This window comes from Gamsiella multidivaricata, assembly GCF_025024155.1.
Source record: "Gamsiella multidivaricata strain RSA 2152 chromosome Unknown BC939scaffold_34, whole genome shotgun sequence".
NCBI classification, from domain to species: domain Eukaryota; kingdom Fungi; phylum Mortierellomycota; class Mortierellomycetes; order Mortierellales; family Mortierellaceae; genus Gamsiella; species Gamsiella multidivaricata.
In genome coordinates, this window is record NW_026251742.1 from 214,635 (window position 1) to 227,844 (window position 13,210).

General features: G+C 47.1%; 5 protein-coding genes across 5 annotated transcripts; all 5 read left to right on the plus strand.

The window, feature by feature from the left end:
* The first annotated feature begins 250 nt into the window (after nt 1-250).
* BC939DRAFT_167199 (uncharacterized protein) lies at nt 251-786 on the plus strand. The gene has a single exon (XM_051550332.1). The coding sequence runs from the start codon at nt 449-451 to the stop codon at nt 719-721; it is 273 nt and encodes a 90-aa protein (XP_051412018.1). The 5' UTR covers nt 251-448; the 3' UTR covers nt 722-786.
* A 3,492-nt stretch (nt 787-4,278) lies between these two features.
* BC939DRAFT_167216 (uncharacterized protein) lies at nt 4,279-5,623 on the plus strand. The gene has a single exon (XM_051550333.1). The coding sequence runs from the start codon at nt 4,542-4,544 to the stop codon at nt 5,310-5,312; it is 771 nt and encodes a 256-aa protein (XP_051412019.1). The 5' UTR covers nt 4,279-4,541; the 3' UTR covers nt 5,313-5,623.
* An 879-nt stretch (nt 5,624-6,502) lies between these two features.
* On the plus strand, nt 6,503-9,218 carry BC939DRAFT_452203 (pyridoxal phosphate-dependent transferase). Its single transcript, XM_051555777.1, has 8 exons — nt 6,503-6,831; nt 6,947-7,047; nt 7,173-7,272; nt 7,355-7,427; nt 7,561-7,693; nt 7,809-7,938; nt 8,041-8,628; nt 8,735-9,218. Exons 1-8 carry the CDS (start codon nt 6,607-6,609, stop codon nt 8,912-8,914), a joined length of 1,530 nt encoding a protein of 509 aa, XP_051412020.1. The 5' UTR covers nt 6,503-6,606; the 3' UTR covers nt 8,915-9,218.
* A 242-nt stretch (nt 9,219-9,460) lies between these two features.
* On the plus strand, nt 9,461-10,703 carry BC939DRAFT_477356 (uncharacterized protein; the record flags this gene model as incomplete). Its single annotated transcript, XM_051558666.1, has 2 exons — nt 9,461-10,117; nt 10,212-10,703. The coding sequence occupies 2 exons, from the start codon at nt 9,461-9,463 to the stop codon at nt 10,701-10,703; spliced, it is 1,149 nt and encodes a 382-aa protein (XP_051412021.1).
* A 219-nt stretch (nt 10,704-10,922) lies between these two features.
* On the plus strand, nt 10,923-13,105 carry BC939DRAFT_452207 (translation initiation factor eIF-2B subunit gamma). Its single transcript, XM_051555778.1, has 7 exons — nt 10,923-11,015; nt 11,120-11,229; nt 11,328-11,479; nt 11,590-11,743; nt 11,959-12,261; nt 12,345-12,544; nt 12,636-13,105. Exons 1-7 carry the CDS (start codon nt 10,954-10,956, stop codon nt 12,990-12,992), a joined length of 1,338 nt encoding a protein of 445 aa, XP_051412022.1. The 5' UTR covers nt 10,923-10,953; the 3' UTR covers nt 12,993-13,105.
* The last annotated feature ends 105 nt before the right edge of the window (nt 13,106-13,210 follow it).

Consider the following 13,210-nt stretch of genomic DNA (forward strand, 5'->3'; position numbering starts at 1 on the left):
CGCCTTTCGCTTAACTGGGCGTGCAGCCCTAGCCGATACAATTCATGATTGATCTGGCTCATGCATCCAGAAAGCCGTCTCTCGTGCCTGTGTGGGTTGGCGTTTTATTCGGCCAATTACATAGACTTGTATGCAACAGCAGAATCCATTATTCTTGACGGTATTTGCTGAGCAAATACAAAGTCCCATAGACTGAACCAATCCCTTGACCCATTTTCACTTAGCAAATCGGTCCAAGGAACAAAATGAGGGAATTCATTTCTGTTTGCACCTATTGGGTGAGCCCTTGAAGATGAAGGGAGGCAAACGGTGGCAAGCGCGTGAAAAGAGAATAGAGGGAGAAATAAAAAGACAGAAAGGCACAAATGAGTCCAATTAACCATGGCTTGACTACATGGTCGACCTCCAAGAAAGAGGATTCCATGATCAATAAATAAGTTGATTGTCAATGGGGCTGAACGTGAGAGGCTGGTTAGGATGTGCTATGTTACTCATCTATCTCCCTTATGGACTCGGGGCTATATGCCTGCCCTCTTGCGCCGTTCACAATTCACTATATTGCAAAAGGGCAGTAGCAATGTCGAGAGGGAGGAGGGACCGAGGTGTGCCCCCTAACCGACAATCGCTAATTGTCTTGGCGATTGTTCAATTACGAAAGGAAAGTGAACACGAAGAAAAGCTAGGAGTCTCAACAAGCTGTAGCTTGGACGCGTCTTCATAATTGGTGCGACAACAGTATTGCGGCGACATAGCAGAAGCAGTGGGTGAAAATGGAGGGAAAGCACAAGCTGCAGACAAACAATGGGAACCCTGATGCACCGGTGTTTGTCGACTACACCCATGCTTACAGTTACCGTTTCCTGGTTGCTCTTAAATATGTCTTAGGGCGTCCTCCTTTTTCTGCATGCATTTGGGTGCAAGGGCCAGTGTAAAAAGGCCGAAATCTCCCGCCATTTTTGCTGACACCATAGCACCATGTGGACGGCCCGCGGACTAGGGAGACGCTTGTAGGATGCGCATGGGATTCGACCCGCCACCCGCCATATTTCTCATTGATCATTCTGGGTTTGCAGCCCATCGGTGGCACGGTGCCTGTGTAATCCTCCGTAAATCGGTGCTCAACAGAGGGGCGACATTCAATCCCTTCGGTGATTGGATAATTCGGTCATTTTTCCCTTTAGGACGGAAGCATAAAAGCAAACAAATACTAGAAATACTAGGGGACCATATCACAATAGACACCGTTTTTACTAGAGCAGTACAAACAGGTCAGAATGGGGCTATTTGTTTTTATCTGGGGTAAAGAAATCACCAAAGTAGGGTGCTTGCCGCCTTGAATACCTCTTGATGATCGACGTGGGAAGACGATCGTCGACGAAGACTTTGCAATACCATAGACAAAGCAAGACAAAGCACGACACATCAATGATGAAGACCCCCTTATGGTGAAGCAGACGCGTTAAAAATAGCTGCAGCGAGCGAGGTTTGAGAGAGAAACGAGGACCCTGGCAAGACATTCTGGAAACGATGCGACGCGTATCCTTCTCCAAACAAGAGTGTTATGAGGCAACTGAAACGTTCTTTTTATGGTAGACAATGCGCCCTCAAAGCGTGGCATCAAAGTTGGATCGATATTCTATGCGTTTGACATCTGTCAGCATTCCAAACTCTACAGTCTGTATCTGCAACATGCATATATAGCAGTAAGACATAGGAGATGTAACGAGGGTGCATGGGTAGAGGAATGAGACAAGTAGGGGTCCTTGTGAAGGGATCGTGTCAAACGTTTCTAGGGCATCTACGCGTCAATGTTGATTGTCTGCTTTTATTTATGCTTCTGGACTATGGGCCCTGAATGCAAACCAGGGGAAGGGACTGCATGCGCACTGTAATAAGAACAGGAATAGACTGCTGAATGGGATCCATGGTCCCACATTGAGACGCAAACTACATGGGGAGACCGTTCGGAGAGACTCAGGCGGCACGGTCGCGAACTGCCCGTGTCAGGACAACGGATGCACGGCCTATGCTCGAGAAGAGGCAGGTGCGCAAGATCGAACGAAGTCAAGAGAGGAAAGAAGAGAAGCATGGGCCAGGGAATCCAAACAAAGTGAAATACTACGACACAAAGCGCACGACCGTGCGATGAAATTCTCGCCGAAAATCTTTGTCTCCCTGTCTCGCCTCCTGCCACTCCCTATTGTAGACTACTGCATCTCTCTTCTTTTTTCAATTGCAAGTGCTCTTTGGATGGAAGGATCCTCTACATGCTATGGTATCCTCTATGTCTTCTGCCGATGTTTGCAGTCACAATAGTCGTCTGGCTTCAATGCAAGAACTTTCCCTCCACCGATTGATTTTGCCAATTCTTTTATATTACCGGCCTATGGGGTGGGCGAGATTGAGGTAAAGGGAATAGTCTACCGATTTGTTGGTAGACATAGTGAGAGCAAACGTAGTGAGAGGGAGAGAGGGTGGGATGACATGACTTCCTGGTTATCGCCGCTGGGCATTGGTACAGCAGGTCTGCAGGTGATGGCCTGCTGCCTGCCCTTGCCCAAGCTCATTTTTTTTTTATCAATTACCCATCGGAACAACTATTTGGGACAGCGCATTTGCATGTTCAAGTAAATATTGTGCATATAGGGAACGGCCTCTGTAGTTGACCATATTCAAGTGAATTGACTGTTTAGCTCTTCAATTGAATGGCTCTTGGATACAATACGATTGAACTAACTATAGGCCATAGAGTACTTGCGTAGTTTATGTTATTCAGTTCAATTCAGTTGCGCGATAAGATACATATCGTTTATTTATTTTTCTTATAATGCCCGCCCATCGCTGGATTAAAATCCTCCTATTGACTCGGTATTGTTACCTGTGAGAGACAGCGAATAAGCAGGGCAAGTGTAGCAATCCTCCGTTTCTCAAACCGTATATATACACCTGGATCCTGGACGCACCTCTTACTTTCTTCTCGTTTCTCATCCTCTTCTTCACCTTCAAAGAACAAAGACAAAGTATTTCACTCTTCTTCAGCACCATCCTTCATACTCTCCGACACGAGACATATCTCCTTCGCCCTCACTCTTCGCTTGCACCTCCACCACTTCTCTCCTCTGGTTTCGCAATCGGTAAGCCAAGTCTTCTTTTCAACGTGGACGGTATCCCCTGGCAACCAGATCCACATCACACTTTATCTTGATTGCTGTGCTGTGCTGTGCTGCACACTGGATATGGGGCCTCTGGTGCTGACCGTTGACTTCTTCTTTGCATCTTAGGAAATCCACCTTCACCACTTCCATTTCACACTACCGATAAATTTTCACAGCAATGGACATGTCCGCAATCCAAAGTAAGCAAAGCAAAGGATCTTCATCGTCTCCCTTTTCCTCCACTGTCAACTCAAAGGAGCACATTTTGCTACGCCCGGTTTCGTGTTTCACGATCCTCAGCCACCATCGCCACCTTCTGATCGATGGTCTTTGTCATCCAGCCCTCTTTTTCTGAGCAACTGCCATTGACACCTCCTCTTTCTTGCTTCCTTCCACAGACTTTGAACCAAGAAAGTTCGCACCTATGCCAGTACCACAACCCCAGATTCAGCAACAGCACATCGCCAACTTCAAGGCTCAGTCTCTCCAAATGCAAGCACCTCGCATCCTCGAGTACAACCCACAGTTTGGATCTGAAGGCCAGAACTTCACGGTCACTCTCCAAGCCAGTGCAGACAGACAGCTCCGCGTCGGCTTCGGCACCTTGGTTGTTGATACAAAACAATACGCTGCCAATGGCTATGTGACTCTCAGCTGCGCCGTCCCCAACTTTGCCATTACCAAGTGGTTCTCGAGCAAGGTCCCACTCTATGTTCTTCAGATGGAAAACGACATGGTTCTCGAGAGCTGGCCCTTTGGCGACTTTGCTTACTACGATGGTACGTGCGCACCACAACTTTCTTGGCTTTCTTTCCCCCCTTCATCCACAACATTGACTGACATCCAAGCCTTTCTTTAATAACGAACAGATGCCCAGTCCAACAACGGTACCAAGCGTGCCAGCATCGACAAGGTGATGTACACTAGCCAGGGCCCCATCTCCAACAAGAAGCAGCATATCATCACGGATCTCGATATCTCCCAGGCCTCGTCTTTGGTCGCCGCCACGCCTGCTCCTCTCAGCACCATCCCTCGTCGTAAGTGTTCTTGGCATTCGCAGGAAAATCTAATTTCCTTGGCTTGGTTCTCTGTGTTTGGTACTAATTTATATAATTCGAACTCCTTTAATAGAGGACAGCTACTCCACTGCCATCAGCGCATCTGTTGCCGCATATGACAATGCCAGCCTCTACGCGCAGGCTCAGCAGACGACCTCTCCCTACGCTGCACGCCCTGCCATGACTCCTGCTTCCTACGCCCGAACTGGATATTACAACGCCAGTATGTATTCTCTTGCCTTTCAACTTTACGCCATGAACTCCCGATGACATACAAGAATCATCAAATGCTTAACATCATCATTTTTACACTTGCCAATTAGGCCAAATGGTTGCACCCCACATGCCTTCGTACTCGCAGGCCGACCTCACTGCTACGACCTATGCCATAACCTCGGCCATCCAGAGCAATCCCACTCAGGCCATGACAGCTTCGTACATGTCTCAGCCCCCCAGCCTTCCTATTGGTAACTACAGCCCTTATTCCAACATGATGAACAAGGCCAACCTCAAGTTCACCGGAAACATGGACGATATGGCTATCAACTGGAGCGGAGAGGAATGGGAGGCCCACCGTCGCCTGGTCCAGTTTTGGAGACGTCAGGACGGCAATGACATTCACTGCAGCTTCGCCCCTGTTTCGCCTGCTGAACGTCAGCCCAACAGTATCGTTGTTTCCTGCATCTACTGGGCCGAGCGTAACGACTGCTTCTTGACCTCGGTTGACTGCATCTATTTGCTCGAGTCCTTGATCGCCGTCCGCTTCACAGTCGAGGAGAAAAATCGCATCCGCCGCAACCTTGAGGGATTCCGCCCCATCACTGTCTCAAAATGCAAGCCCGAGAGCGCCGAGTTCTTCAAGCTGATCATGTCCTTCCCCAACCCCAAGCCAAGAAACATTGAGAAAGATGTCAAGGTCTTCCCCTGGAAGGTCCTGTCCTATGCTCTCAAGAAAATCATCAGCAAATACACTGCCTCGTACAGCAGTACAGCCAGCATCCAGGCCGAGACTTTCCACAATGCCAACTTCCCCCACGGCTCGACCTTGCCCTTGACGGCACAACAGCAGTCCATCCTCGAGTCCAGCATCATTGCATAATTCGCATAAGTTGTATTTGCATTTGGTATTGTTTTTTTCTTCCTTGCATCTTGGATATACTATGTAGTTCATGTCGTTTGCTTGTCATCTTTTCCTTGTACCTTATAGTCTAGTTTTCATCCTTGTATATTCATTTGCTGTTTACCATGTTACATTAAGAACCGGCGGCAGATTCGTGTGCTCTGCCTCCAATGCACATAATAAAATATAAAATCAAAAATAATCTAACATAACACAAGTCGAGCCTGCTCTTTGAAAATGAGCTCTTGATACTCCAGATAATAATGTGCAGTAAGGCTCCTGGTAAAGTTTTTCCACGTTTTGTAATTCATTGACCGCCTCCTCAGAAAACGTCGTCATCGTGCTATTTATCTTTCCTCAAGGTGATAAAATACGCCGATCATCAGTGGACACAGCTCTGGACCCTCCTTTCTTCTGCGGGAAATCGGAGTCCAGCAAAGTTCATCTTTTCATAGTCTATTGGTCCGCGATGATCATAATTTAGTCCGCTTTCTCTCCTTACGTTCGTCATAACAGTGCAATTGAACCACCAAGCTTATTCCATCACCAAACTACTGACACAAAAGGCAGACCAGACCGCCGAATAGCTTGCCATCGCCACGATAGGAGAACAAGCAAATAAAGACGCGTGAAATGCTATGGCGATCTTTCCTTGTGTTCAGCTGCGCAAAAAAATTGTGAGCGGCGAGGGCTCTTTCAGACTGTCATACGTTTCTGGAGGCCGTAAATAACGTTCAAGCAAACCTGGATACTTGCTATGTCATGACATGAATTCCGTTTTAACGAGGAACCCCAGTTCCTGAATGCATATGTACAGGACGTAGATACAAAACTATTCGAGAAGTCATGGGCTTATTCTTCCAAAGCTGTGTAGTGCAAACATCAGTGTTCTACATGGAAAACGAAGTGATTGGAGATCCATGTTCTAATACTAATTACGCCAAATACGTCTTCTATTCATAGTCCATGCAGCCCAGCTGTGCACATATGTCGTACTCGTGAACTAAGGCTGGATACTGAACTCCCGTGTATAGTCCTTGCTCGCACCGCAGTGCTGTTGTCATTGTCACATGATACGTCGCCTTGGCTAGCGGCACCGGACCACGATCGGGCTGAACGCAGTCCTGCACGTCGCGGGGGGGGACTTGACCTTGTGTTGCCCATCATCTGATTACCTCGCTCCCTTTCATCTCTCTTCTGTCATCTCGCGCTCCTCATTCCTTCTTGATCGCATTACAGGGTAGCACCAAGACAGCGATCAGATCAGTTCACCATGGATAACCCAGTGCTTTTCGCCATCAACTCGACCTTCGCAACGGTAGCACGCGGCCTCCAGGCCGTGCCTGGGTCCGGAATCGCCATCAACTATATCAAGGACTCATACCAGAACGATCCCTTCAGAGTCGTGCTTGAGCTCGGTCTGGCTATCTATGCCATTAAGTACATGCTTTCGAAAAAATATCGCATTGATCAGAACGACGTTCAGCTCACAGAAAAGGTGCTTTTTGACACCCTGCCTTTCTTTGTTGCATGTTATCCCATCCATCCGGAGCAATATCCTCATGTATCCAATGCGGCATGTTTATCGTATTGCCCTCTATCCTGTCACGTAGGAAATTGATGAGCTCATTACGGAATGGCAGCCCGAACCATTGGTTCAGACATTGTCTGATATTCAACGCATGGAGCTGGAAAAGACTCAAGTCATTGTCGGGTATCAACTTTTTCCTTCCATGCAAATTGGACACCTGTAATCTCACCGCAGCAACCGCAGATCATGCTGATTAACCCAGTCCTCTTTCATTTGTCACGCTTTTTTTTTTTCTTTCTTTACAACAGAGCCCAGGGTCCGAAACCAAAGGTGCTGTCGTCTGGAAAGAATCTGCTGAACCTCGCCAGTGCAAATTACTTAGGATACACCACAAATGAAGACATCAAGGTACGTGTAGTTACGATTTATTTGTTTTGGAGTACATCTTTTGAAACATACTAACAAGTGTGTTGATTTTTTTTTTTTTTAGGAGAAAGCTATCGAAACTCTGCACAAGTATGGGGTCGGATCCTGTGGACCTCCTGGATTCTATGGAACCCTTGGTAAGGGCCACGGTCTGCAGGATCATGTCTCTAGGTCTGGTTACTCATATAGATGCAATTATCAGAATTAGATTTAACAGTTCACTAACATTCGCGCTTTTCTTTGGTCTTACTGCCGCCGCTGGACATTTAGATGTTCATATTGACTTGGAAAAAGATATCGCGCGGTTTTTGGGAACAGAGTCGTCCATTATTTACGCTCAGGGATTCTCAACAATTTCTTCAGTCATTGCTGCCTTTTCAAAGCGCGGCGATATCATTGTAGCGTATGTCGCACGTTCGCTGTCATTTGGATGTTGTGCAACTCCTTTCGCTTTGGAACATGCTCTATCAGTCATCAATTACTTATCAGCTTTGATTGTCCGTGGATACTTTGGATAGAGATGATGGCTGTAATTTTGCTATTTTGAAGGGTACCCAAATTTCACGATCAGTAATCAAATGGTTCAAACACAACGACATGGCAGATCTGGAGCGTGTATTGGAGTCGATTCACTTCGAGACACTTACAGTAAGAGTTAATTCCGATGGCCTTGCCCTACAATCCTAGCGATATTTAATTCGCACCTGGCAGTTATTGACATAGCACGCTTTTTCGCTTTCGAAACTTTAGCACAAAAAGCGGCCATTGACCCGTCGATTTATTGTCACAGAAGGACTGTTCCAAAACTATGGCGATATCGCACCGCTAGACAAGATCATGGAGCTAAAACACAAATACAAATACCGTGTGATCCTGGATGAATCCAGCTCATTTGGTGTGCTAGGCAAGACAGGACGTGGTTTGACAGAGGTTTTCGACATTTCGCCAAAGAACGTTGACATGATTGTGGGGTCAATGGCTAATACCCTTGCGGCCGCAGGAGGATTCTGTGCTGGTCCCAAGGAGGTTATCGATCATCAACGTCTCTCTGGCCAGGCTTTTGTCTTTTCTGCCTCGATCCCTGCAATGCTCACAGTCTGCGCATCGGAGGCGATCAAGATTTTGGGCACCCCGCAAGGTGTCAAGCTATTGAAGGAGTTGCAGGATAACTCAGCAACCTTTAGAAACATCATGCTGGGTGCGCCACAGTGGATCGAACTGAGTTCGGCTGCGGGATCGCCCATCTTACATTTGCGTTTTCCACAGGCGGCTCTGGCTGCCACTGGTGTGTCGACCAGAGACGACGAAAAGCTGCTTCTCCAAGAAATTGTGGACGAGGTATGCCATCAGCTGATCATGCGCTTAAAGAACGAGATTCAAAGGGATGCTGTGTTCTATTTCCACAATCTCCAACTAACATGCATCGATATTTAATGTTAAACAGGTGGCGATCAAAGACAGCATATTGATTACAAGGGCCAAGTATGTGGAACATCAGGAGTTACATTTGCCTCGACCCTCAATCCGCATCTCCATCTGTGCGACACATACCAAAAAGGAGGTCGAGAAGGCCGCACAGGCTATTAAGACAGCTTTCGGAAAAGCGCTTAGCCGTCGCAAGTGAAATGAGGTCCGAAGCCTTCTACGGTTGTTTGGAATCGTATGATTCATTTCCATATCATTATCGTTTGATTCACTCTCTTACAACGTCCGGTAGCATGGCTTCGACAAGATCTCTTCGTATTTATTGACTAATGTTTATATGCAGAGGCGTGTATCGCGCGAGACAGCATACAGATTTGAATGCTCGAAATGGGGTTTCAACGCACGGCCTGTCTGGACGAGAGCCCAAGTTACGTGCATTATCACACAAATAAAACAAGTCAGCGCTGTTAATTGCCTTGACGCACAGGCATCTTTGTCTCGGGTAGAGCATTACGCATGCTATCGTTTCTCTTCGCTGTGACCTCAATGATCGAAAGGCTATTCAGCTGCTTGATATTAGATGAATCGGATGGTTTCAGGAACGCGCCCCGTGCACGCGTGCATTCTTGTCTTTTGCCACCAAATCTCAAATATTGACAGTCCCAAATCTGTGCTTTGGTTGGCTGTAAACAATCGAGTAATCACCTCTTCCGTCCTTCTTCCCAACCCATTCGCAATCCGAATCATGTTTCGACCAGGGCTACTTTTTACATCCTACAGCAGCGCGAGAAATGTTGCGTCAAAATCAGCCCCCTCCATCACTTCTAGTCGCCATGGACCGAGCACACCGCTTCGTTTCTATTCGCAGCCTCCTGGGAAAACGACCTTCAACAGATCTCGGACTGGACAAACGAGTGCTCGGGCACCACGTTCTTCATCTACCTCTAATGTGATTACTTTCCTTACCGCATCATCTATCGGCGTCGGAGCGTACATGTATCAATGGAACAAGGATCGCCAGGGCAGCATCTTTAGTTCCATCAGCGCTCCGGAGGGTCTTACAACGGAAAATTGGACTCCGATACTATTGAAAAACATCACCAAGATCTCGGAAAGCACCTCTTTGTTTGAGTTCGAGCTGCCTAAGCCATGCGTCATTCCTCTCAGTTCTGCAGTTTATGTCAAGGATGACCTGATCCAGGCTATGCGTGCATACACGCCTGTGCATTCAACTGAAACAGAGCAGAATACGTTACAGTTGCTGATTAAACGGTATGGCGAGGGCCAGGTGTCAAGGTTCATGCACTCTGCAAGACCAGGACAAAAGATAGAGATGCGGGGACCAATACTTGTCTGGCCAGCGAGTCGACCTGATCTCGAAAAGTGGGACGAAATTGGCATGGTAAGCACGATATTGACAGGAAGCCATATCATGTTTTGGTCAGGAGAATGTTACAGCCCCTAACCTGTTCAACGGTATATAACTATATCTGTAGATTGCTGGAGGAACTGGTATTACTGCCATGATACCTATCATTCAGTCTGTGCTAGCTAATCCGGACAAGAAAATCAAAATCTCCCTCTTGTTTGCAGCACAGTCGTCAGAAGAGCTCTATTTTAAGGATGAATTAGATCAAATGGCAGAGGCTTCTCAGAACCAGCTTCGCGTTGTCTACACTATCGACAAAACCCCAGTAGGATCTTCCTCTGAGCAAGAGTGGAAAGGACACGTTGGATATGTGAACGAGGACATGCTGAAGGGACTGTTGCCGCCACCAAAATCAATCGCAGAGGGAGCATTGTTAACAGGTGAAATGAAGGACGATACAGAGAAAGGTGCCAAAAATTCGATTGTATTGGTCTGCGGACCAGAGAGTATGGTGAAGCATGTGGCAGGCACTAGGGGTACGAGTGGGCAGGAGCCTATTCGTGGTATTTTGGGAGCTATGGGCTACACGAAGGACCAAGTCTTCCGCTTTCCAAACTAAAATTCAAGAATTACCTAGAAAATAAATAATTGGTAGGAACATATGTGCACATTCAGTGGATGTCCGTCATTTAGGGTCCCTATTTGTCGCGGTTGCGTTCAAGGCACCCTGCCTGGCACCAGACGGTGTTGTGATTGGCTATACCAGCAATGAAAATAGACAGTCACGCAGTAAACAATTGTCTATACAAGGGCGCTCACAGATACATGGCTCCTTCTACTTCACTTCACAAACCTCAAGATATTTCGCTATGCTCTACAGGAAGCGCGTGCCCGAGTTTCAAGCCATCGTTATGGCAGGCTATGGAAATGGGTATGCAGACGTGGAAAAACGACCGACTCGCAAGTGCGGTATGATGGCGAAGTTCATGTAGGCGTTTGAGTTCTACTGACGGCGAAAGCACGAAACGCGACTAGGTTATACCCTTTGACAGAAGAAAACAACATGCCCAAGGCCCTCCTTCCAGTTGTCAATCAGCCCATGATCTCATATCAGCTTGCTTGGCTGGAAGACTCGGGAGTTTCAGGTGAGGAACTGTTGCCGTATCGTTGTATGCGTCGTCGTCCTTTATACTATTGTTACCCTTCGAAGATACGCCAGGGCTCATGTTATCTCTCGCTATAGATGTTATTGTGGTCAGTTTGACTTCGGGATCAAAGAACCTGGGACATTATCTTGACAGAGTCTATGAGGGGCAATTGCACATCACCCTGGAGGTAGTCGATGACAATACTGGAACTGCGGACGCATTAACCCTGATTAAGGATAAGATCAAGGTACAGCATGCCTGGACAGCTAAAGGACTTGGATCGCCGCAGTTCTTTTAGTTGCGATTGAATTCTTACGCCTGATATTATTTAATTACTGCAATGGGTATATCCAACAGACGGATTTCATTGTCATTAGCTGCGATTTGTTGACGGCGCTTATACCCCACCAGTTCCTGGATATGCACCGCTCAGAAGATCCGTCAGTGACAGCCCTTTTCTTTGAGCCTAACAAGAGCGAAGGTGGACCCTCTGGATCAAGCAAGGTCAAGGGTATGGACATAGCTGGCAATACCAAGCAGTGCAAAGCTGTAGTTTATGACTCATTTATACTCATTTCAATATTTTGCTTCATTTACAACAACTCAACCACTTGATACATGCATATCGCTCAACATTCAACATTGCAACATATCATACGTACTATATACTGGATCTGCATTGCCTTGCACTGTCTTTTGCACTATCTTCGGTGGGATGCATACCAGAGGTGACACAGTATGTTGGGATTGATGCCAGCAACTCGCAACTTGTCTACCTGAACAACTCGGACGATATGGATTCGGATGAGTTTTCATTAAGAATCTCGCTCCTGGACAAGCATCCTGTGACAAACATTAGCCGACTCTTGCAGGATGCGCACCTGTACGTCTTCAAGCGCTGGGTCATTGATCTGATCTCGGAGGTGTCCGCCAAGAGAACCATGGCTAGTATCAAGGAGCATGTTTTACCATTGTTAGTCAAGTCTCAGCACCAGCGTACCCTTGCTGATCGGGAAGGCGTTACCAAAGGTGGGAAACCCGGAAATATTAAACGGGACAGGAAGAAGTACCTAATGATCGACTGATTCTGTTTAATTTCTTTTTTTGCATAGCTGTCGAGGCAGCTATGGCAGCTAATCCAAGCACTCAAAAGTTGGCCTTGGGCCTTTCCACGACTCAGCCCCCAGAAAGTGATGATGTCGAGGATGGAGAATGGAAGAGCCCAGTCACCTGCAAGGCCTTTGTCCTGCCCAAGGAGATCTACTGTGGACGCGCCAACACCATCCCCAACTATTTTGAGGTCAATCGCCACGTAAGTGTTTCCTCATCGTGTTGATCCGTAGCTGGAACTTCATGAACACTAAACTCTGCGACGACGCTAATACATGTCTATGATCTTGTAGTACACAAAGGTTACAGACAAGGTCAGGAATCCAGGAGCAACGAACCAGGTGCAAACCCAGGTTGGTGCGGATTCGCTGATAGGAGATGACACCAAGATTGGCGATCGATCGTCGGTCAAGAAGTCGACCATTGGATCCCATATCACGATCGGAAAAAATGTCAAGATTGTCAACTCGATTATCATGGACCATGCGATCATTGAGGATAACGTCAAGATCGAAGGCTGCATTATCTGCTCGAGTAGTAAAGTGTGTGAAAAGTCGACACTCAAGGACTGCGAGGTTGGCGGCGGCTTCAGGGTGGAGAAGGATACGACAGCAAGGAACGAGCAGCTCGTTGACTTCCAGGAGCAGTAAAAATGAGGAGACTTCGATTCTAAAAGAGGATGTACTATGCCAATAAATACGCGTTGCGGTGCTTTTGTTTACCGACTTGACACGCGACGTTTGGTGGCAACGATTCAAACGCCTTTCTTTCATTTTTGCTCTTTCCGTCTTACTTCATCCTCATTGGGCAAAGCAAGGATCGATTCGACAACTCCATGCCTCTGGAAAAGACGCATCCGGAATACAGC

Coding starts and splice junctions, on each gene's coding strand:
- BC939DRAFT_452203 (XM_051555777.1), top strand. CDS start 6,607: ATGGATAACCCAGTGCTTTTCGCCATCAACTCGACCTTCGCAACGGTA. Junction 6,832..6,946: donor ACGTTCAGCTCACAGAAAAG/GTGCTTTTTGAC, acceptor CCTGTCACGTAG/GAAATTGATGAGCTCATTAC. Junction 7,428..7,560: donor TGGATTCTATGGAACCCTTG/GTAAGGGCCACG, acceptor CTGGACATTTAG/ATGTTCATATTGACTTGGAA.
- BC939DRAFT_167199 (XM_051550332.1), top strand. CDS start 449: ATGGGGCTGAACGTGAGAGGCTGGTTAGGATGTGCTATGTTACTCATC.
- BC939DRAFT_452207 (XM_051555778.1), top strand. CDS start 10,954: ATGCTCTACAGGAAGCGCGTGCCCGAGTTTCAAGCCATCGTTATGGCA. Junction 11,016..11,119: donor ATGGCAGGCTATGGAAATGG/GTATGCAGACGT, acceptor AAACGCGACTAG/GTTATACCCTTTGACAGAAG. Junction 12,262..12,344: donor TCGGGAAGGCGTTACCAAAG/GTGGGAAACCCG, acceptor TTTTTTGCATAG/CTGTCGAGGCAGCTATGGCA.
- BC939DRAFT_167216 (XM_051550333.1), top strand. CDS start 4,542: ATGGTTGCACCCCACATGCCTTCGTACTCGCAGGCCGACCTCACTGCT.